Below are 24,174 nucleotides of genomic sequence, written 5' to 3'. Positions count from 1 at the left end.
TGTTCAAATGACTCTTCAGCTTTTTTTACTGCTACTGAACCTGTTAAACATGTATAGCAGAGTGTGACTGTGAATGTTGTAGTCAAACACTGCTTGTGTTTCTGTTACACAGGAAGCCCAGAATCTGATGGCTCTCACCAATGTGGATACCCCCCTGAAAGGAGGTCTGAATACTCCTTTGCATGAAAGTGACTTTTCAGGGGTGACACCACAGAAACAGGTTGTTCAGACTCCAAATACTGTGCTTTCCACACCTTTCAGGTAAACAGACTCCTTTTCTGATGGGTGCTTGGGTGGGTGTGTATCTGTTTGGAGGTGGGTGGACAGATTTTGATGTGTGAGGTAATAGCTCATGATCAGTCCTTCAAAACAGATTTTAATTCGCTTTTATTTCAAGCCCTTGTTGTACAAATTTCTCCTCCGTGTCTTTAGAAAGCTCAGCCATGTCCTCTTCATTAGTATTCATACAGTGTATGGCTCACTGGAGTTTTGGTCCAAAATGTGGCTTTCTGTGGTCTGGAGCAATATAAAATATACTGGAGTAATACAGGAGTATAAATAGTAAGATGGAGAGTCATTCTGTGTGTGGATCCTGGCCTTTCCAAAGTATTACCTCGGAGTCAAAGGTGTGGGAGGTCCCTTAGCCAAACCCACACTGAATTTTTGAAAAGCTGGAGTAAATATTTTATAAGCCATATATATCCAAAATAAAATATTTCTTATATTGCCAGTCTAAATAGTACAGAATTGCTGGTTTAACTCTTACAGTGGGTCCTGAACAAATATATATCCCACAAATGCCAAATACCATACAGCTAAAACATGTTACACTTGGTACATTTTGTCTGTCAGGTTTTTCCACTTAGGTTCTAATTTTACTTGTATCATGCTAGTAGGAAAAGTGGAGAATGAAATAAAAAGGACCTTTATGGCAGCTTTTCCAAAGCAGCTTTATTTTGTTTAGAAGCTGTGTGCAAAAGCCCTGCTCTTTTAATTAAAAGAGCAGCTATGAAGCAATGAATCCTTTTTTTGGAGATCTGTTGATGTCAGCGTGGTGCAGAAAGAATGTAGAATTTGGCCTGGAGTGATCTGGCTCTTCATTTGGGTTATTTTATATTTAAAAATGTAAAGACATTCTGATTTTGTTGTTTGACTGAGATTTTTGTTTGTGGTGGGTTTTTAGCGTCTGAAGTTCAGAATTGCACATGTTATTATGGTGCCTGTGTATCAGCTTGGCTTGCTCACAGAAATGCTCTATCAGTGGGAAAATCCAAGACCTTGAGCAGAGGGAAAAATAAATCTGACCGTGGAGTGGCACAGGATTCATGTAGGAGGTCATTGGGATAGAGGACAATAGTCCTTCCCAGTCTCAAAGAGAAGCTGAGGCCCACAAAATCTAAGACTTAGTCCATTCTTCCTGTTCACAGGTGCTTAGAAGTAATTATTGTAATGTAATTACTCCTTCAAGAGGCAGTGAAAGCAAAGAGGCATCTTGAGGGTGATTCATTCGGTTGTAAGATGGGACAGCTGTTGAGCCAGATGATTCTGGAGAGAATGAGCTGCCCAGGTGGTGGGGAAGTCAGAGCTTGCAATTCAGTCCTGATTACTGTATCCCAGGATAATGCCTGGTGACTGGGAATCTCTTCTCTCAAAAGCAGCAGTGGGAGTTTGTGTTGGTGTAGTTCCTGAAGCTTCTCTCAACATGATATGTCTGCATTTTAGCTTGACAGGTCCTTGGTTACCCCTTGGCAGGTTTAAACAATGTGTTTTTTGGATTCTTCTAATTGCACATTACAGTTTCACTGCCTCACAAGAAAAAACTCTAAATGGAGTGTATTGACTGTGTTTATGTAACATTTTCCAGCATTCAGACTTCAAGTAGAGCTCTTTAGGGAAAAAAGTACTGACTAACTACACTTCTCTAGAACACCCTCTCAGGGATCAGAGAGTTTAACTCCTCGAGGAGGGCTAACTCCCAAACCTGCGCTTGGCACAACTCCTGGAAGAACTCCACTGCGGGATAAACTGAACATCAACCCAGAGGAGGGAATGGCAGATTACAGTGACCCATCTTATGCAAAACAAATGGTAAGAAGTACTTAAGCAGTGGAATTCAGTGCTCTGTAATTTGCAGGGTTTTTAATTTTCATCTGCTGAACAGAATTTTATTTTGTAATAAAAGCAAATGTTATTTCTTCCACCTGTCTGCAGGTCTGTCCTCATCACATGATAAAATCAAATCTTTATGTGAAAGAACAAAAATCTTGCCACTTAGAGTGGCTTTTGGTGCGCTCAGTAAAGCTCTCTAAAGCTCTTTGTTGAAGAAGACATAGTTAAGTTTCCATCCTACTTGTATCTTCGAAGCCGAGCAGAAAATATATATCGAGCAGAGATTGGTTGTTCTTGCAATCCTGCACAGCCCTCAAATCCCTTGTCATTTTGGCTTCCCCATTTACCTACAGGGCCTTTTCATCAGTCTGTCGTGTTGACAACACTGAGCTAAAGGAGTTTAATTTTTGCCATTAGGAGCACTTGGATTTGAGATGTGCAGTAATCTGAGTCCCATCCAGATTCTTTCATCACCTTTGGCAACAGATGTTTCCATTCTTGGAGATGCAGCCAGATGGACCCTGCCAATTAGACATGGTATAAAAGGGCCTATCCCTAATAGGGAGCACCTTGGGAACTCCTTTTATGTGGCTGGTTCTGCAGCCTCAGCTGTGGCTTTGGATATCTCCCACCTGAGCTATTGACAGTTCTCTTTTTGGCCTAGGTGAGGATATCCACTCCAGGTTTTTGGCTAGTTTTCACAAAAATAACTCAAGTTCAGAATTTCAGATTTCCTCTTGACTTGAAGTGAGTCCCTTCCAACTCAGAATATTCTGAGAATATCTGAGAAGTTTTATTGGATGTCTGTGATTCTGTCCTAGCCTTTTTATAGTAAAAAGGCTTTTTGTTGCTAGAAGGAAAACTGGGACTTCAGTTTCCTGATGGACTCTGCTGGTGCTTTCTGGCTTTGCAGCAGACTAAGATGGACAGGTGGTATTAGCAGTGTACTGTTCTGTCTGCTGATGTAGGTGATTGTACTGCACCTCAGTGCTTCCAGAAGCATCACATCTTCCTGCTATTCCAACAGGAGAGAGAGTCTCGTGAGCACCTGCGCATGGGACTCATGGCCCTCCCTGCCCCAAAGAACGACTTTGAGATTGTGTTACCTGAAAATGCAGAAAAAGAGCTTGAAGAACATGAAGCAGATGAAACCTTTGTAGAAGATGCTGCCGATATAGAAGCCCGCAAACAGGTTGGTGTGTGTGAGATGTGGATACAGCCTTCTGTTTAAAATAAAATGTGTTCTTTGTATGGTTCCTGTAGCTCAGTGGAAGATTCTTCCTACAGGATAACAAAGGGGAATGTGCCTGTTTCCTTTGCTGCCATTGGAATATACGTACACAGAATAAATCAGTTTTCTCTCTAAATCCTGTTCTTAATTTGTTAATGTTACATATCACGTAACATTTTCTATGATGAAATGTCATTGAGTTTTGAACCCCAGAAGGTAAAAATGTGATAGAGGCACATGCTTGATTTTAAGCACATGAGAATTGTGTTTTGGTTTTTTTTTTCCAGTTTTAGCTTATCCTCTCAAGGCTAAAAGTTGCTGAAATGCAAATACAGGCAGGCTGGTGGCACACAGATAGAAATGTGCCATACAGTGAATTGGTACCTTTGACTTGTACCACAAGATTACCCAGACAACCAAGTTGTGAATGTGTCCCTGTTGTTTTGTTTTGTTTAAGAATCAAGGAAGGCTAAGAATCAATACTTGATTTTATTTAAGAATCAAGGATAAAGTACTAGCTTAAATTCTACCAGTTAACTGGTTGTACTGGCCAGTACTTAGAGACACTTCAGATTTTTGTAACAACAGTCCCTTTTCCATTTATTGCTTATCCTAATTTTTGTGATGCAAATACCTTCAAATAAATGGTTTTTTTGAGTCCAGAGAGGTTTTTGCCAATGTCTGTGCCTTGACAAGGGAACAAAATATTTTAAAAAATCCTATGCTTTGTTATCTTTGAATAGGATAAACATTTCCCAGAATTTGATTCCTAGCATGCCCCTTTTGGGGAGGAACATGTTATATACATGTATATGTATGTCTTGTGCATAAAAAGTCTGAATAAATATTAGTATAACAGAGGAAAGAATTTGAGTTGTACCATCATACAGGAGAGGCTTTCTGCCTTTCAAGTGAAGATGTGATGTGCTGGGATTAGAACATGGAAGATCTTGGTCATTGTTCCTGAAGTTTTGTACAACACTGACTTTTCCTGTTATTCATTGCCTAAAAGTGTATTGTAAAGAGAACTCATGTTTTTACACTTTGACAAGTATTGCTTTAGTGAAAAACATACATACTTAAAGTCACTGAAGATGACAAGTAGAGTCCTGGCTGTAAATTTAAGAGTCTTTCTTTTCCTGATGGATTTCATGTCTGGAGAGTTAGAGCAGTTGTCAAACTTGATGTGGAGAAATGTGTAAAGAATGATGGAGTTGAGGCTGAAAGAGAGCTTGATGGCTGGAAATGAGTTTGGAAGATCTTTTTTTTTAGAGTTAGTCTGCTGTGCTCTTCCCATTCACTTTTGAGGCAGTAAATTATGTTGTCATCACATTATTTAGCTCTGGCTTCATAACATGAAGTCTTTATTCTTTAAGGAATCTTCACTGCATTAATCAATTAGTTTTTATATCACATACATTTCTAGGAAGCATCTGATTGTGTTACAGTAGCTGGAATAACTCTTGGCTTGTTTGTATAGGCCCTCCGGGAAGCAGAGCGTGCCAAGGAGCTGAAGAGAATGCACAAAGCTGTACAGAAGAATCTACCACGGCCCTCAGAAGTAAGTGGAAACAAAATTCACTCTTAAAGAAAGAAAAAAAAGAAATAAAGATTTTAACTGTTATAGGAGAAAATACAGTCTAAGTAGATAATGAGAAAGTGAAATCTTTATTTAAGTGTGCTGATTTCAGCTTGAAGGGAAACTCACAGCAAAGTTGTCATCTCCACAAATGTTCAGATTGCTGTATGTGTATCACACCACAGGGGATTTTGGCACCTGTTCTCCAGGGTTTAGCTAATACATAAAATATATACTTGGGTGGAGATCTATGAACTTAATGTGATCTTTGGTGTATATGATGTTTATTAACTTTCTTTTTATTCCTGGGCAGGTTAATGAAACAATACTGAGACCCTTGAATGTGGAACCACCTCTAACAGACTTGCAGAAAAGTGAAGAGCTAATAAAGAAAGAGATGATTACTATGCTCCATTTTGATCTTTTACACCACCCATTTGGAGAACAGCTTAGTGGTAAGAAAGGGAAAGGCCCAGGATTTGGAAGCAACAACGCAGAGCACATGGCTTACTTGGAACAAAATCCTTATGAGAAGTTCTCTAAAGAGGATCTCAAGAAGGTGAGAACTATGTGGCCTAAAGAGACCTAATATCTCCTTATTGACATCATACTGTAATCTGACAAAAAAAGGAGAATCCAAGCCTGCACAGAATTCAGTTAGGAGATCTCCAGAGGGTTGTATGAAGAGCTGTAATCATAGAATCGTTGAGATTGGAAAAGATCTCTAAGATAATCAAGTTCAATCATCCGGCACTGCCAAGCATTAAGTAAGGATAAGTTATGAAGTTATTAAGTGAGGATAATTTAGGTGCACGTTCTCTTTTCTGTGAGTTGATGTTAATCTGGGCACGCAGCAGAATGGTGGGGATGCTGTATTTGCCCATAGACATTGTTATTTAGATACAATTTTGAATATGCTTATCGTTTTAAGTAAGGGTAGGAGCTGTAATACCCCAACAGTTACCAAATTCTACTTCTTTGTTTCTCTTTAGGGTTAAATCATTGAGGCTTTAACTAGGTGTGCTATCCACCATCTGCTGCCTCTGTATTTTATTAATCCAGAATTGCAAAGCACTTTTTTTAAAGCAGTGCAGACTAAATAGGACAGTGGTATCAGCTTGTAACTTGGAGCAGGAAATCAAGTTGTTTAATTATGCTTGTCAGGCTTGATCCAGGAGAGCTGTGCTGGTGCAGAGCCTGCTGGGCTGTGGCAGCTGATCTGACAGCATACCTGGTGCAGAAGTGCTGAGCAGGCACAATGGTTGCTGGCTGGAGTGAGTGGGTGTTCTGGGCACTCTGTCCTGTTTTGCATTGTGATCCCAAGTTAAACAGCAGCCCTGGACCAGGGTTCCGGTTCGGAGTGTTCAGTTATTTAAGCAGCTACAGATGTTGCCTTTTGCTGCCAAGTGACAGGCAGGCAGTTCAGGCACACAGGGCTGTGGTTTGGGTCTTTCAAAAGAGCCTCACCTGTGAAGCTGTGCCAGTGACCTTTGACCAAATGCTTACAGGAATAAAAGTGAGTGGAAAGGACAAACTCACTTGCCACCAAGTCGTCTGTTTTATGCAGAGTCCTGCTTTCTGAGACCTGTGCTCTGACAGTAGGTCTGGTGTCTCTACACCTAAATCCCTTATTATTTTCAAGTGACTCTAAAGATACACAAGCAGTCTCCTTGACCATATCTGACCAGTGAATCGAGCCTAAAATGACAAACACTGAACAGTATGTACTTCCAATTCACTGTTAAAAGAAAAATTTTACTTGAAGATTTCTTACTAGGAGAAGTTAAAGATGGAAAATACAGTTAGATCATGAATTTCACTGCCCTGCCAGTGTCAGATTGTTCCCTTAGGAATGCTCTCCAATTGCTTTCTCTGGTTGTTTTCAAGTTCAGTAAGTTTTTCTATCACTTCCCTTAGAGACTATTACATGGTCCAGTAGCTTTTGTCTGGAAACTTTCTTCAGAGTCCCTGGAAATTCTGTCTCCTAACTGATGGGCAGAAGTTCTTTTGCATCCTTGCTCCTGCTTACTCTTTAACATTCGGCATAATATTCCCTCTTTGTCTAAAATCCAGTTCAAACCAGGAATTTTTTTTTTATCTCTCTGCTCTCATCTGGGGCTTGTTTATTTTTCTTAACTTCCATTTGTTTTTAGAACAACTTCCTCCTAAAATCCCTATACAGAATGCTCTTTTCCTGATGCGTAGTGTCTTTTGGGAAGGATTAGCAGTGGTGCTGAGCACAGTGTGCTGAGCTCTTAGGGATGGGGAACTCATCAGTGTCACAACAAAATAGCCTTAAGTAGTTGCTCACAGTGTACTAATAGAGGCTAATTGAAAGAGAACCTTTATAAGATTCAGCTTTGTCAGGTGTGGTTGGATGATTCCTATTTTATCTGTGTTGACCATCAAGGACAAAGAATTAATTTTCCTTTCCCTGAGATCATCTGATCTGGTGATGCCCGAATTACTTCCTGGGCAATATGCTGTTATAAAATACAATGTCTGCTTGAAGGTACTGACTGCTGATATGGAAATTTGTGATGCACATGGAAATCCTGTTGAAAGAGAGGACATGGCCATGCACTTAGAACCAATGAAATCCAGATCAGCAAATATATTTTAGCTTTTTGATTACAAATAAATTCAGATGGACCTGGATGCCTGTGTAGTTTTGTGGGCCAGGCTCTTTGTCAGAAATAGTAAGAGTTGTGAGAACAACTCAGATCGTTTCAGTTCACTGTAAGTTACTTTTTAAGCTGGAAAGAGCAGAGTGTTCATATCTCACTAGTTCTCTAGCCACAGAATGTGTTCAGAGGAGTGTTTCCTGCAGTGGAGCTTACACAGCTCACTCCTTACTGTTTAGACTTGACTTTCCAGGTTGTGTGGACAAGGGCAAGCAAAAGGAAATGAAAAGTGATTTTTGTTTCATAGAACAGCTGCTTCTGTCTGTACAGTTCTCCCTCCCCTCAAGGTCCTTGCTTTTATCTCTGTTCTTCTACAGCAAGATGAAGTATCTTGCTGTGCCACAGCTTTCATTAGCCACGGCAGAGTGATGTCAGGCTTGGCCAAATTATATAAAATGAGGGATAGTTGCACTGTGAGCAGCCTCCTAGCCTGGGTTTCATTTATAATCCACAGCATCTGTCTTTGATTTCATAGTTAGCTTAACCTGGTGGTGAGCTTTTACTATGAAAGGAAAAGCTGCCCCCATGAGTTGCACATTGAAGGATTGAAAAGAAGAAGAATTTTCTTGTATCCTGTGTACTGTAACTGCAATTTATTTCTCATCCTTTCCCAACAGGCACAAGATCTACTGGCACAAGAGATGGAAGTGGTAAAGCAAGGAATGGGGCACGGAGAGCTGTCAAGTGAAGCTTATAACCAGGTGTGGGAAGAATGTTACAGCCAAGTGTTGTACCTGCCTGGACAGAGCCGATACACGAGGGCCAACTTGGCCAGCAAAAAAGACAGGATAGAGTCACTTGAAAAGAGACTTGAGGTCAGTGTCCCTTTTTTTCCTGTTTTTTGCACTGGCTTTTGGGTTTTTTTTTTAGAGTTTCTCTCCTTGTGTTTCGTTTCTTTTTTCTATGTAAGAGTTAGAGGTTACTGTATAAATCAGTCAGGTGTTTTGGTGGGATTCCTTTGAAAAGGTCATTGTAGGTGTAGAACAGCTGATCTCACCCACTTTATTCTCATCTGGAGAGAAAGTCAGGTTCTGCTCTCTCGTAATTCCATGTGGACTTTTTTATTGTTTTCCTAATCTCCACTGTTAACAGATCAGATACCTGATCTTTCTACCTTTGCACTTTACTCCTAATAGTGACCGGTATGAGATATTTCGGATAAAGATGCTTAAAACAAACATTTCTGGATCAAAGCTCCTCTCAAGTTCTCTTTCCAACTTAACATTTGGTTTCTGATTGACTATGACATACATGAAGGTCCAGATAGTCCTGAATTCCTGCCAGACTGGCATCCTTTGGCAATTCCAGTGATTCCCTCCAAAAAGAAAACCATGGGTGTTTGTGATCCCGTTCCACTTTATCAGACCCTTTCCCTGTGCCCTCTCTAGAGCTTCACTCAAACACTCCACACAAAAACCCACAAAATAGCATTTATGATAAGAAGTGAGCTGATTTGAAATGGTTTCTTCCCACAGAACATGTGTTTGTTCTGACTTGCAGTAAGTCATTAAATGTTTTCCAAAATACCATTTTAGCCTAAAAGTCTCTTTAAATTCTGCAGGCATCAGATTATTTTGTTCCACAGTAAAAGGAAACTTTACCAAAAAAATTTTTCTGTATTTAACATCAACATAGCTACTGTTGCTAGAAGTAACCCCCCCAACAGCTGGTGCCACAGAAATAACATAAGAGAGGCCAGAAAGGCTGAATTTTCACTTGATTCATACACATGAAACACGGTGTGAAGGTGTTTTGTGAAGCCTGTCAATCAAGAATGTCATCCAGGTATAGACTCTGTAGTTGTTTGTCAACCTCTTAGGCCAGGAGCAGTTCACCTGTGTGTAGAGTGGTAGTAAGGGTTTAGTAGGAACGGCAGAGCCCTTGTTGTGCTGCTGCTCCCCCAGCAGAGAGCACCATTGCCTTGCCCAACGCTGCCCAGCTCTCACTCTGCTCTGATTCCCCAAAACTGCTGTCAGAGCACAGCCTGGCTGTGCATGGCAGTGTGGCCAGGTGGGCACCATGCCAGGAATCAGAGGGCTGCACCTAATTTGTGTACAAATGCTTTTGAAATTTAAATATCTCAGGCCCAAAACGACATTAGAAGGGCGTTACTAAAGTTGCAAAGTCAAACAGTCCAAGTTAGGGAATGCACAGCCTTAATTTGCCTATGCATGTGCTTTATGAGACAGTCTTTAATTTTGTGATTGCAGCCCTAGTTTTTCCACAGACTCATTTGCTGCACAGGGTGGATGGTACTTGCTTAATGAGTAGCTCTTGAATATTTTGTTTTCTCTTTATTGTTTGGTGTGTGGCCCTGTGCCTTTATGCTGTGTGCTGTTTCTCCAGTCTAAATTGGTTAATTCTGTGTGGGCTTTCTTATGCTGTTGATCTCTGTCCATCTTTTCCCAATATTTGAATGACTAGTTGGTGGTGGAATGCTTATTAAGGATACTGAAGCAAAGTAAGTTAGGTCAAGTCATCTGTTCATCAGATTCCTGTATGTTTGTTCTAAGTGTTCGTTGCTCTATAGTCACAGGACAGTCACCCAGGAAGCAAAATACAAATCAGAGGTCTTGCCAAAAAAAAGTAAAATTGGTTTTTATTTACTGCCAACATTTGCATGGGACTCTGTGGAACACACTGAGCTGTGTCCCGCCAGGTCAGGGAGGCAATCCTGCACCTCTGCTCAGTCCTGGTGAGGCACATCTGCAGTGCTGTGTCCAGTTCTGGGCTCCTCATCACAAGAGAGACTTGGAGCTCCAGGAGCAGGTCCAGTGGAGGGTGACAAAGATGATGAAGGGACTGGAGCATCTTCTGATGAGGAAAGGCTGGGGGAACTGGGGCTGTTCAGCCTTGAGAGGAGGCTGAGAGGGGACTTCATCCATGTCTGTCAGTGTCTGCAGGGAAGGGGCAGAGGATGGACCAGGTTCTGCTTGGGGATGCCCAGCAATGGGACAAGAGGCCGTGGACAGAAACTGATGCTCAGGAAGTTCCACCTGAATGTGAGGGAAAACTTCTTTCCTGTGCAGTGACTGAGCACTGGAACAGGTTACCCAGAGAGTTTGTAGAGTCTTCCTCACTGGAGATATTCCAGAACCATCTGGCCACAATCCTGTGCCAAGTGCTCTGGGATGACCCTGCTTGAGCAGGGAGGTTGGACCAGGTGACCCACTGTGGTCCCCTCCAGCCTGACTCGTTCTGTGATTCTGTGACAACGATCAGTCGCTGCAATCGTGGGATTCTCTCCCTAATGTAGTTGCATCACTTGGGAGCTCAGAGTGCTGCTGGATGAGGCTGATGGCTTGGTGCACTTCTACACGCAATCCTGCTCTCCTGTTTTACTGTGTTCCAAAATCCCATCCCCCAGTTCAGTCAGGCACTGGGGCCAGCAGAGCTCTCTGTGCCCCATGGCTGCAGGTGCAGCACTGCCTCTCACAACTCACTGTTTCCTGAGTGCAAGTGGACTCTTTGCAAAGTTAAATTTGAGCTGAAAATTTCTCCCAAGTGTGTGCAAAATGCAGTTTAGTGCAGCTCTGTGGCCTGACCTATTTAAAAGGCCCATTCCTAAAAGCAAGATATGCATATACAGTTTTTTAAGCATAGGTCACCTGCTGAATTGTTTTTTAAATAATGAATAAAAACCATAGCAGTTTAATGAACAAATGAATATGCAGTAAAAAAGCACAGCAATTTTTTTTCCCCTAACCCATTCTCAGCAATGGCAAAAGCCACCTTCATTTTAATGTTTTTCCAAGGAAAATTGTCTGAAAGCAATATCAGTTGAAATAGATATTTTAATGGGAAGTATTAGACAAGCTTAATGAAAAGCAGGGACATTAGCTCAGCTTTCAGTACCCTAAGATACTTGCTTTACTCTTAACTTCCTTTGAGAGAAGAGTAGAAACTGTAAAATAGTTTGCCAGCAACAGCAACTGATATTGGTCAGCTTTGGGGCTGCTGCTTCTGCTTTATGTTGTATTAAGATCACCAGGGAAGAAAAAGCCATGAGAGTTTATTGATATTTGGCACAGCTGCACCTCGGGTAGTCACTGTCTTAACACTTCCATATGGGACTGCTGACACCCTGCAGGTCCTGTGCAAAAAATTCCAGCTCTTTCTGGGACTGTTCATGGCTCAGAGATTCCTGGCTGGATTGATGGTGTGGACACACAGTCGACTTCCCTTAATTGGCCTGTTCTCACTGCCTCAGTGATTCCGTGGTGGCAGCCTGGTGTATGTTGACACGACATTTATCTTTCTGGAATGGACGGTGATACCACAAACAGACTTGGGCTGTTCCTGATGAACTCGAGGAGGGAAAGCAGAGCGGTTGTGGAGAGCTTCTGTTTGGCTGGGTTATCCTGTCCAGGCACCCCCAGCAATAGTTCCAATGATGGACTGTCCTGCCGTGTGTTAGTAATACTTTCCACTTCTCTGTTTTGAGGGTTTTGGACTCTTTGGATGTGTTACTTACTGTGGATAAAGTGTGTTACAGGACTAGTATGTGAACTCTTTTGCATTACAGAGGGGGAGTTTCAGGTCCATGCAACTGAATCTCTGTGACCTCACTATGTGTCTGTGGTACAGCTTAGATTTGTGAAATTTTCTGATGTTTCTAGTAGCTTTGGGAAGTCCAGCATATTTTTTCAAGGCTAGGCTACACTGTAGAACAAGTCATTTCAGAAATAGGAGTTTGCTGATGCTTACAGTTGCATTTACTACTTCATTTCTCTGCTATAGCTTTTATTCCCTTCTCTTCCAAACAATATATTTACAAAGAAAAGCATTCCTGCTAAGGTGTGTGTTACACTAGGGACCTTATAAGATGAAATGAGATAGCAGAGGCATCTATTTAACAAAATAGTTGCTTCCCTTTGTAGTTCATAACTTAGGAACTTCCTGCCAGCATTATTTTTTCTTTGAAGACAGTTCATAAAGTTGGCTTGCAGCATACAAATATTTTTATTAAAATTGTGGTAGTTAATGTTATCATTTCATTTGATGGTTAAATTATAAACACTATTGAAAGCCCACAGGGGAAGGCTCAAGGTACATTGTCTATGCAAAATTTAGTAAATTATCTATTCTTTGCAGTATCCAAGATATATCAAGGTGATAATTTACCAGTGTCCATTTTTGCTTTTGATTGCAGCCCAAGTCCTCTGAATTAATTCAAATTGAAAACCACTTGCGTAGCTGGAGTTTTATGGTTTACATGGTACATTCTGCTGCAGGGTGTATCACTTACTAGTTTATTGGAGATTGTATTTTAATTTCTCTGTAGTTTACATGCTTCTAAAGTTTGCAGTTTCTTTTGCATTTTCAGATATGCTATTACTGAGAAAACACCTGGAGAAAATAGGAGATTTTATAAGACTAGGAATAGAGAAAATACTCACAAAACTAAAATATGGTGGAAATCCTGAGAGTCTTGCTTTTATGCTCACGTATTTTATTTTGTGCTAATGTGTTGCCTTTTTGGAATAGGCTTTTTTTAATAAGGTCTCTTGGGAGAGTAATTGGAACCAGAGGATCACAGCAAAGGGTTATCAGTGGTCTTCACTGCCAAGTTGTTCAGAATCTGATAATTTACAATGCTTAGAAATAAAGTTCAGCATTGACAAAGCTCTTCATTGCAAAGGGCCTTTGCACACCATCGCTGTCCAAAATTGACTGCTGCAAGCTCACCATGAGACTTCTGCTGGGTATTGAGAGGGAACCAGGCTGTTTGCTGACTTGTTTAGTGCCTGAGCTTCTGCAGGATTGTCAGCCTCTGCTCTGGAGGAGACCAGTGCAGGCAGTCTGGGTTTGCAGGAGTGGTTTTTGAAGACAATTACACTGTACTTGCTGCCCTGTTACCTCACAGACACAGCAGTAACCCGTGTTTGCTTACAGGTAATCAGAGCTCTTGACCTCGGTACTTGTTGCTGTCTGTGATCTTACTGCAGTTGTTTTGGTTTTTTTTTTTTACTTTTGAATGGTAGAGTTTCCAAAAAAGTTTAGTAAAAATAAATTAGTTGTTTTTCTTCTTGAACTGTGCTCTTCTAGACATGTTCCTACTGCGATTGAGGTAGAATCATAGAATCATTAAGGCTGGAAAAGACCTTTGAGATCACCAAGTCCAACCATCAACCTGACACCACCACTGTGTTCACCACTAAAACATGTCTAAAAGTACCATATCCACACAATTTTTGAACACTGCCAGAGATGGTGACTTCAGCACTTCCCTGTGCAGCCTATTCCAGTGCTTGACAACACTTTCTGTGAAGATTTCTTCCTAATATCCAGTCCAAACCACCTCTGGTGCAACTTGAAGCCATTTCTGTTTGCCCTGTCACATGTTACCTGGGAGAAGAGACTGACCCCTACCTGGCTCCAGCCTCCTTTCAGGGAGTTGTAGAAAACATATATGGCTATCACTGATAGTAGTGCTAGTCTTAGAAGCAGTTCCCAAATAAAAATGTTCTAAGTGGGCTTTAATGTCATCACTGTAGATCAGCAGCGGCTGCTAATTTACCCAGTAACTTTCTAGGTTATTCTAGTTCTGAGAAGTTGGATGCTATGAACTCTGTGGGAGCACCAGCTCTTGATATACCCTGTACTATCTTTACTCAACAGTCATTCCAGCTTGTGTTAGTGTTTGAAGACAAGTCATTATAATTTAAGGAATGTAGTTCAGGTGGAGACTGCTCTTGGGTTATTAGATTTGGCTGTGAGTAGAGGAAATAGTGTCCTACAGACATCAGTAAGTCGTAATGCTGTATGATGTACATGGCAAATATAGGAGTTTTTATCCAGGCTTCCCTATTCAGTTGGGTAAAAGTGGCTCTATATTGGCATGCAAGCTCTGAATATTTGATCTGGTTTCAGTTGTGAAGTTGCAGCTGCTTACCAGCAGTGCCTTAATTTGAGGATCTTTTGTAACTAAATCTTCCCATGAAAAACTTGGTGGGATCCCAGTCAATCAGAATTAATTCCTTTTTTTTTTCTCTTTAAATTTGCACACTCTGTCCTTCTTTGACTGTTCTGATACTTATCAGCCCTTTTTCTTAATGATCCTTGTTTCCCCCTTGTACGTTAAGTAAGTATTTTACTGGAGATGGAGGTGTTCAAGGCCAGGCTGGATGAGACTCTGGTAAACTGCTCCAGTGGGAGGTGTCCCTGCCCATTTCAGGGATGATCTTTAAGGTCCCTTCCGACCCCAAACCGTTCTGTGATCTTCAGTGTTGCAGCAGAGATGTGAGATTGTGTCAAGCCATGGAGTGGTTTTAGTTGATGAGCTGAGCTCATGTCAGTTTGACAGATTTGAGCCCATATTCTTCTACACTGGAAATGCAATTTTTGTTTCATGTTAATCCCAAGCCTCAGTTTGCAGCAGTTGACTGTTACCTTTTACTAACTCAGGGGTAAGTGAAAGGCAGAGCTTTACAGAGAGTTTTCCCTGATCAAACTGTAGAAAGATGAAACAGTGTTTCAAGCCAAAAAAATGGCAAATCTGTCCAAGGGCATGGAATTGGAAAAGTATTTTTAAGTAGAGCAATTAATGAGTTTTTGTTTAAAAAAAACTCGCTATTGTTGAGTGCACTATCAAGGTGGTGAAGGCAGATGCCCCCACCATGCCCAGAGGATGCTGTGGTGTTTTGATCCCAGAGGATGCTGTGGTGTTTTGATCATCGTTGGCCCCAGGGTGGTTGGAAATGCTGGTGAATCCCACTGGGTGTCGTGGTGTGTTCTCATTCCAGCTCCTCCAGCTGGCTGAGCCAACATGAGGCAAGTTCACAAACCCTGCTATTTAAATTGAGTTAATCCATGTCCTGCCAGCAGAATTGGGTATGGGAGGGCCACTTGTGGGTCTGAGGTGAGGAAGGAAGTTACAGTAAAGTTTAGAGTAGTGCTCTATATGTTCCAAGAGTAACCTATTCAGCGGAGCTGGAGCTGGCACAGGATTTCTGTGCACAAGTGAAGCAGCTTTATGATGATATGTTGATTCTCCAAGGTCATGGAACAAGTTGGTTTACTTTTGACTTTGGCTCCAGTCAGAGCATGCAGCAGTTTTTCTTCCATGTTTGTTTAATCCATCAGGCATGATTAAGATCAATTAAAAGACAAGAGAGCTTAAAGCTTAATGCTGTTCAGGGATTACCAGAAGCTCCACATTTAATAGAAGGAAAACAAAATAGTCAGTACAGGGAAAAAGCCCTTTGAAATTAGGAGGGGTGTCCTCAGTAGACTTGGTGAAAATGCAATTTTGAAGGCAGTTGAGCTCTTCCTTCCTCAGGGTCAGTTTTTCTTAAATCTTTCCCAGTGGATGTTTGTTCTCATTAGGAGTTCTTCCCTCTTCTTTATTGTCCTTAGTTAAACCTTACAACTAACCTCCTATCTAAAATTTCCCTGCCAATTTAAATCCCTCTTTCTTTCTCAGTGGCCATAAAACCAGATTAATTTTTCACAATGACCTTTGGGATATTTAAAGCATGGTGTTGTGTCTTTATTCTTTTTCTCTATTTTTGTTAGACAGAGGAAAAACAAACCAAAAAAACACTGTTTTTACAGTCAGTCTCCCTTTTCTAGATCATGTTTTAGGAACTTCTGGTTATGTCTGTTGCTCTGTTTTGGTTTCTCTTCCTCGGTTCTCTAGTATTGAAAACTGAACACTACTAGACATGAGGAAAGGCTTTTACATCAGAGATTTGGGATAGTATGAGGCTCTCACACTTGCCCTGACATCATATATCATTTTACCCTGTGTCTGTACATGCTGTTCTCATTTTGCTGTAGCTGGTATAGAAGTCAGCAGAACCAAAGCTGGCCAAGGAGTAGTACAAAATAAATAAGTAGAGAGATCTTTCACATCTTTCCTTTTTCTGCTAGGTTCAGGGGGGAAATGGTTGTCAGATTTTACTGAAATCTATTTCTTAGCTTTAAGCAAATAATGTAGACTACTGTTTAAACACACCTTTTCATAACTGCTTGGAATTTTTAGCTCGGTATCTGAGCCTTAAAATTTTATGAAGCTTGAACAGAAATTATATGCAGTTGTTGGCATTTATGCAGCAGTCAGCAATTTTTCATAAATAGTATTTGTTACAAAAGTTAAGACCTCCCTTTGACCTTTTCGTAGTAGGTCCTAAAATCTTGTAGTTGGGAGGGAGGAGGAAAGGTGGTTAGCGTTCACATTTCTCTCTATAACCAGAGAAGGAAGAAAGGGTTGTTATTTCTGAGTTTAGATATGTGGGAGGCTTTTTTCATTTTTTTTTTCCTCCCTTCTTTTCTTAATTTTTTCTTGCAGCAGTGAAGCCTCTGATAATCCAAGATAGACAAGGAACTGAGAAAAGCAAGGGCTAAGAAGCAGCATAAAACCTAAGGGCTCTAGTAGTTAAAAGTAAGAATCTGTATCCAGAACAACTCGAAAAGATTAAGTCCAGTTCTCATTGTCTGAAAATTTCAGGAGTGCTTAAATAATTGGGGTCTAATAGGCATTAGGCTTGAACTGGCTTTGTTTTTCTTGGAGAAAAACAGTGCTTTATTATATACAATACCTTAAAACAGTAAACACTTAGGGTGGGATTGGTCCACCTGACCTTGAGCAACGTGCCTGAGCCAGCAGCGTGTGCTCCTGTTATAGTCAGTGAAGAGCCCTTCCGTGAGCTCTGGATCAGATGAGCCACGCCCTGGAGTTGCCAATTTCTCTCCTGCTTATGGAAGGGCCTGATGTGACAAGCTCAGATGTTCACATCTAAAGCCAAGCAAAGTGCATCCAAACTGAAGTGTGTAAATGTGAGAGACCGACCCAGTGCTGCCACCACTACTGATGATACTCAGAGCATGTGGATAATCCAGGACTTCTGCCCACAGTGCCCACAGAAAAGGTCCAGCCCCTTTTCTGTATGGTGGAGTTAGTGCTTATATCTGTATTTATGTCCTCAGGTACTCAGTGTTAAATGTTCCATTAGAAAATTAGGTTGTTGAGAGATCACAGAATCACAGAATGGTTTGGGTTGGAAGGGGCCTTAAAGACCATCTCGTTCCAAGCCCCTGCCATGGGCAGTGACTCCTTCTACTAGACCAGGTTGCTCCAAGCCCCATCCAAGCTGACCTTGAACACTTCCACGGATGGGGAGTCCACAATTTCTCTGGGCAACCTGTGCCAGGGCCTCACAACCCCCACAGTAAAGAATAAGATCTTCACTCAGGACGACAGAATAGTGGAACTTCTCTAAATGATCTTTTTTAAGCTGCTCTAGAACAGTGACACTGGGAGTTTCATTTCACACCAGGCATACTCGAACTTGTCTATAATGCTGTGGAGCAACGTGGACAATTGACCTTTGTTACATTAAGCCTCTGTTACAAACAAAATTCTGTTTGCCTGTGCATCCATCTGTTCCATGATCTCTAAATGTCAGTGGCTCTCAAGACACATTTCTCATCCAAGGAACAGTAATTTGAAAATAGTTCATTGACCGCACAGCTGTATTTGTTGTTGCAGTAATAGCATATTATTTACCAGTGAAGACATTTAAAGCTTTCATACTTTTCCATCAGAGAGTATCCTCACAAATCCCTAATCTATTTATTTAATTTTCTCTAGATTTATATAAATATTGAAAAAGAGGCGCCTTTCTGTATGCTTAAAGCACCTTGGGCATAGCTTAAGTCTACATTACAAACAGAGTTTGAAAAGCACAGCAGTCTGCATCTCTCTCCCCAGGAGCAAACTAGACAGCTCAGAAAGTAAAATTTCTCTTTCACTCACCCATTAACAGTTTGCTCCCTTGACCATTCACTTTGTTTATCTCTGTACCACCAACCAAAACTGTTTCAAATGAGTGAATAAATTGTTAAGGAGTAGGAGGCCATGTTACAGAAACGTGCAGCTGTGTAACAGAGGGTACTTCAGTACAGCTGGAGGGTTGGAAAGTTGATGAAATGCACTTTGCAGTAGCTTGGTGCATGAGACTGTGATAGCTGACTGTGGTTATCACTGTAAAGGCAGATCAGAAAGTAGTTCCTTCCCAATGGAGTTCAGTTTCATTGGTAAGAGACAATATATTGGGTAATTGTAGCAGTGAAAAGCTTCTGCTTTTGGTTGATCATTGGTAATTTCTTTGTGTGTAACAACATTCACCAGTAAAACTTTGATTTTTAAAGAAACAAGGTGAGGGCTGATTACTCAGAGACTGTGGTTCTGAGTTAGCCTTTTTTTATATTTTATCACTTGAGAAACTTAAATATTTTCTTCCTCTCCTGCACTAATTTATCTTTAACTGTGCCAAGAATCAAAATCTGAAAAGCCTGATTCCTTTTTTTTTGTTGAGTTTGGCATCATTCACACAATGCTTTCTGAAAAAAAAAAGGATTCTTTTTTAAGGAAATTGCATTAAAAAAGCCTCAACCAGAAACTTTATGTCTCTGTTCAGAGATGTGAACTGCTGCACCTCTCCACAGTGGTGTAGTCCTGTGTTATTTGTTGGTTTCATAGGATCATAGAATGGCCTAGGTTGGAAGGGACCTTAAAGCTCAGTTCCAACTCCCTGCCATGGACAGGGACACCTTTCAGTAGACCAGGTTGCTCCAAGCCCCATCCAGCCTGGCCTTGAACACTTAATCAGGTCCAGCATTCAACTGGTGTGAATCCAAGAGTCTTTCTGAGATGCCTTATGATGACACCAGGAATGAGGCATCACCACCTGTGGAGTTCTCATCATGGCACCTGGGTTGCTCTTGGGATGGTGACCATGTTGTATTTTTGTTTGTGTTTTTTGGTGGGATTTGCTTTTCATACCCTTTAGAAGCAGGCAATAAGTAATTGGTGTCACCATCCTGTCCCACCTCACTGAGTTACCAGGATTTTGTCCTTTGTCTCCTGATGTGGCTGTCCTGGGAAAGCACATGCAGGGTGGTGGTAGGAATTAGTTCCCCTTCAAATAGTCCTGCTGTTCCTTGCAGTGTTTCTATGCCCAAACACTGCCATTCATTTGCCACTTACACCAGTCTAAAGTATCTTCATTATGGCTCTTTGCAACAGAGAAGGATTCAAAGCTGCCTTAACGTTCCCAGTGGTCTTCTCCTGTGTGGAATATGATTTAGATGAATTCTGTTGGGATAGGCAGGATTGATAGATGTTTTTGCAGACTAAGAATATGATTTTGAAAAGGTGGAGCATAATATCTTTATTTAGTTTTCCATTACTGAGGCAGATTACACCTCCTGTGTAAGTGGGATATGGCCTCACAAGCAATCGTGTGACTTGGCCACTCAGCTCAGCAACTGCAACAGTTCCTCTGTGTGAAACTGTGCTCACAGTGTGTCATCAACCCTCTTTGGTTTAGTGGACTTCACCCCTGGAATAATGTATTTTGTATATTGTAAAGATTTTAATCCAGGAATCTAGGTTGGTGCAAAATGTGAAGAACTATTTTTTAATAGAAATCAAAGAACTCAATCAACTCGATACAATTCCACAGATACATTTTTACTGATTTTTTTTTTTTTTCTCTTGACTTCTGAATTCTGGGTAAATAAAACAATTCTTGTGTTCCTTGTGGCAGATAAACAGAGGCCACATGACAACTGAAGCAAAGAGAGCTGCCAAGATGGAGAAGAAGCTGAAGATCCTGCTGGGTGGTTACCAGTCCCGAGCCATGGGCCTCATCAAACAGCTGAATGATTTGTGGGACCAGATCGAACAGGCCCACCTGGAGCTGCGAACTTTTGAGGAGCTGAAGAAACACGAGGATGCTGCAATCCCTCGGAGACTGGAGGTGAGATTCCTAAATGTAATGCCTGGGGTCAAACACAGGCATTTTGTGGAAAAGATGTTTTTACAAGATACGAGCTCTGAGCTTCACAGCCTGAGTTGGTATCAGGTTTTTAATGTTCTTTTAAAATTTTGGCTGTTACCAGATTCATCTGCTGTTTACTTCAATATCAAAGATTCTGTGATACATGTATTAGAAGCTGGGACTAATCTGCCAGTGTGTTCTTTAACTTTGGGGGTTTTTTATTTCCTTGTGTGGTTTATTTTATAAACCTTCTGAAATGCATATCAGCAGAAGTTCCATATCTCTCCTAATTTGACTTGTTTTGGTTTTAATTACAGTTAGAACTTGTAAAACTTGTGTAAAATCTCTTACTTTCATAAAAGTCAGTGGACCAAATGCTAGTATATACCTGAAATCAGTGCTTTGGAGCCGCTTTTCTTAGTTCAAGGATCTCCAGGATATTCTCTTTTTATTCATCTTAACGAGGCAACCCTCAACCACGACTCAGTCCTATGTCTGAGCGAGTGCCAGGCTTGCTTTCCAAGGACTTAGTACTCACCTGAGCACAATTTTTCTTTTTAACACTTTTTTTCTTCCAAAACAGAGGGTTCCATTGAGTCTCAGATCTTCTCAACCTTTTACTCTAAAAACATTAAAACAGATCATTCCTTAAAAACTGGTGGTTTAGAAATACTGGTAGATGTTTTTACAAACTCCAAAGTGATTAATTGATTTAGGGAAAGATAACAGTAAAAACATATTAAATCAGATGATAGCTGCTAATAGCACCTGTTTTTAGTACATGGCAAGGTTCCAATTTGAAATCTCTTCCTTTTGAAGCATTTGATCTTAACTGCTGCCAAAGACAGGGTGAGATACCTGAGATTTGAAATAGGATAACTGTGATTCTTCATACTTTACATCAACTGCCCTGTTTTACTTTTCTATTTAAAATAAGTAATTTTAGCAATGTCCTGTCACAATTCTGACCTCTTCCTCTGAAACAACTAAACTATAACCTTTGGTAAAGCTCTTCATGGGTGTGACTGTTGGAAAACTGACTGGTTGTTTAATGATATTTTCGTTACAGTGTCTGAAGGAAGATGTGCAGCGACAGCAGGAAAGAGAAAAGGAGCTCCAGCAGAGATTTGCTGACTTCATGTTGGATAAAGAGACTTTTCAAGCAAAGTATTAAAGCACAAAATTCCATTTGTCACTGATGTAACATTTTTAAAGTGTGCAGATACTTCTCCAGCAGCTTTTGCCAGCAGTTGCAGAAATCAAGTGTAGTCTGCTGTTTGCATCTTGTCAACTTTTGTTCCTTTAATGGACTGTTCCAAATGATCTAGGTATGAATAGCTCTGACCAGTGTTAAAAATAGGTTTGAAATGTCCAAAATTTTATTGGAAGAAAAGAAAAAAATCACTCTGGTATGATTTTAGCCATGTCTTCATTTGCTAGGGAACTCACATTATTCCTAGTGTTTTATCAGTCTTAAGACCTGTAAGATATGTGCCTGCAGAATAATGTCTTTTGAATAAATCTGGAATGTTAAAAAACAAAGAAGTAATAATATGTCTGTCTTTTAACTAAAATTGAATCTTCCCCTATCCCAGCCCCCTTTCATATTTCTGGTAAATTGTCTCTCTTCCCTTTCCCCACTGCTACCTTTATTTTCCAAGGCTGTAATTTGTAATAGGAAGTACCTGTGCAGGATAATTGTGGCCCAGGTAATACCCTGTTCCTGATTCTTCTCTGTGGATGTGACTAAACACTCCCAGCTTTATCAAGATGCTCAAATGGTCATAGTGGCATAATTTCACCATCCCAGCACAGCCTAGTGGTTCCCACACACTTCAGCAGTACCATTACATTTTCTAAGTATTAATTCTTTTAAAACCATCTGCTTTGTTGCCCAGAGCAGCCATGGTGTGGGTTGGGAAAAAAAGCTCCATATTTGCTACTCTTCTCCTTTCACCACATCCCAACAGGATACAGTTTTCTCATTGCTTTGACCTAAAGGGTAAGGATAGGCTTATGGAAGGGGGTAAATTCATTATTTCCTATTCTTTGATATTTTTCTAAATTTTATCCAAAAATCTTCTTAGTACAGTTGTCACACCACACTTGAGTTAGATGTTGCTGTTTAAAATTTTGTGTGCCCTTCCCAATGTTTTTAATACAGGAATTTGCCACAATCAGGCATCTCATTAGAGATTTCTATAAAAATTTTTCTTAAAAATAAAAAGACACTTTCACATTTTTATTTCTGCAGTGGTGTTCATCACTTCTTCAGAGATCCATCTTACTCCCAGAGTAAGTCTTTTGTTTGTGGCAATGCACAGGAAAAAAAAGGCAAAACTGTATTTTCAACAGCACAGAATTCAGCAATTAAATACATCCAGTTGGATGCATCTTGCAATTTTGCTTGTACATATTTGGATTTAAATGAGGATTTTGCTGTTTGCAGTTTTACCAGATTAGTGTCACTTTGTCTCCACTTGGGAATGTTACTGGGGGACAGTGTCAGGGCTGTGGCTGTGTAGCTGTTTCAGTGCCATCCATGGAAACCAATGATAATCATATTTTTTTAAATGTAACCTGTCCGAATTCTGCTGATCACTGGCAGGAGTAGGTACACAGCCAGCCTTGGAATATCTTTCCCTTTACTCACCAGGACATCATTCTTCTGAAGTATTAATGCAATTATAGACTACATACTTCTAGAAATGTGTTAAATATTTAACTAAGCCAGAGCACATCTGGAACAAAGTATTAAGCATCAATCTTGTAGCATATGGGGTGTTTTAGCTTGGATGGTTATACCCAAAAGGAAAAATCATGGCATATCATGACAGTTCTTGTGGTTGTGTGGTAGCTGGAGATATTAACTGAAAACCCTTGTAGGTTTACCAATACCACAACTACAATTATTTGCTTTCTTTTTAGGGCTGCAGCAGAGCCGCTTTGGTGTTTCCTGTATTTTTGACAGCTTGGGATGGGAGCTAGACAGATACTCAAACATTTGGCCTTAACAAATAGTTTTAATGGCAAATTCGGAGGGACTGATCAATCACAAAAGACTTTTCTTGAAATGCATGCAATTAACCAGTCATTAATTGCAACAGATAGGGATTTGTGGCATGCAAACCAGCAGATACCAGGTGGTTATGTTTGAGAGGTACCTGCAGGAGGTTTGCTCAGTGTTTTCTGCAGTTCGGTTTGTTTACACAACACTTAAACTTAAGTTCACAGTTTTCCCTGTCTTTAGTCAGAGTTTTAGTCCTAAGGTTTATGTCCATTTCAATATTGACAGAAAAATAATGAAGTCTCCTGCCTTAACTTTAGCTCGATTGTGCCCTACTTTAGGCTTTTACCTGCCCTGAGCTGCCCTAAGGCAGCCAGTCCTAGATCTGGTGAAAATACCCCAAAAACTGCACACTGGGTGCTCTGTGCATGTGACTATTGGATCCAAAGGGATGTGAATGGAGCAGCAGAGCCTGGCTAGAACATGTCAAGATGAAGAAATTCAGGTGTGGTAGCTTAAACTGGAGTGCTTGGAAAATCTGTTCAGCTAAATTTGAATGCTGGTAGATGTCAGTGCTTCCAGCCACAGGTGATGATGGAGCTTGGGCTTGCCAGATCTATTTCTTGGGCTTAGGCCCGGTTTTATGTCCCAAACTGCACTCCCTGAATCTCTTTCTGAGTTGCTTCATAATTGAATACAGATGTTTGGTGGACATAAGTGACCAGTACACCTTGATACCAAATTTTTATTTTAAATTTCTGAAGCCAACCACTGAT

The 24,174-nt window shown here is 40.7% G+C and overlaps 1 protein-coding gene across 1 annotated transcript in view; it reads left to right on the top strand.

Annotated features, from left to right (window-relative positions):
* CDC5L (cell division cycle 5 like) overlaps nt 1–21,940 on the top strand; it is a 31,385-nt gene extending 9,445 nt beyond the window's left edge. Inside the window, exons 9-16 of the mRNA XM_027749419.2 lie at nt 113–261; nt 1,926–2,088; nt 3,137–3,301; nt 4,821–4,901; nt 5,233–5,478; nt 8,221–8,418; nt 20,158–20,370; nt 21,461–21,940. Coding sequence (XP_027605220.1) covers nt 113–261; nt 1,926–2,088; nt 3,137–3,301; nt 4,821–4,901; nt 5,233–5,478; nt 8,221–8,418; nt 20,158–20,370; nt 21,461–21,565 — 1,320 coding nt within the window. The 3' untranslated portion in view covers nt 21,566–21,940. The remainder of the gene's footprint in view (nt 1–112; nt 262–1,925; nt 2,089–3,136; nt 3,302–4,820; nt 4,902–5,232; nt 5,479–8,220; nt 8,419–20,157; nt 20,371–21,460) is intronic.
* Nucleotides 21,941–24,174: the final 2,234 nt, after the last annotated feature.

The sequence above is a fragment of the Pipra filicauda genome, unplaced genomic scaffold (assembly GCF_003945595.2).
Source record: "Pipra filicauda isolate LSUMZ 115617 unplaced genomic scaffold, ASM394559v2 scaffold671_size170773_pilon, whole genome shotgun sequence".
In the NCBI taxonomy this organism is placed as follows: domain Eukaryota; kingdom Metazoa; phylum Chordata; class Aves; order Passeriformes; family Pipridae; genus Pipra; species Pipra filicauda.
Note: the sequence above shows the minus strand (reverse complement) of the source record. Positions and strands in the feature narration are given on the sequence as shown.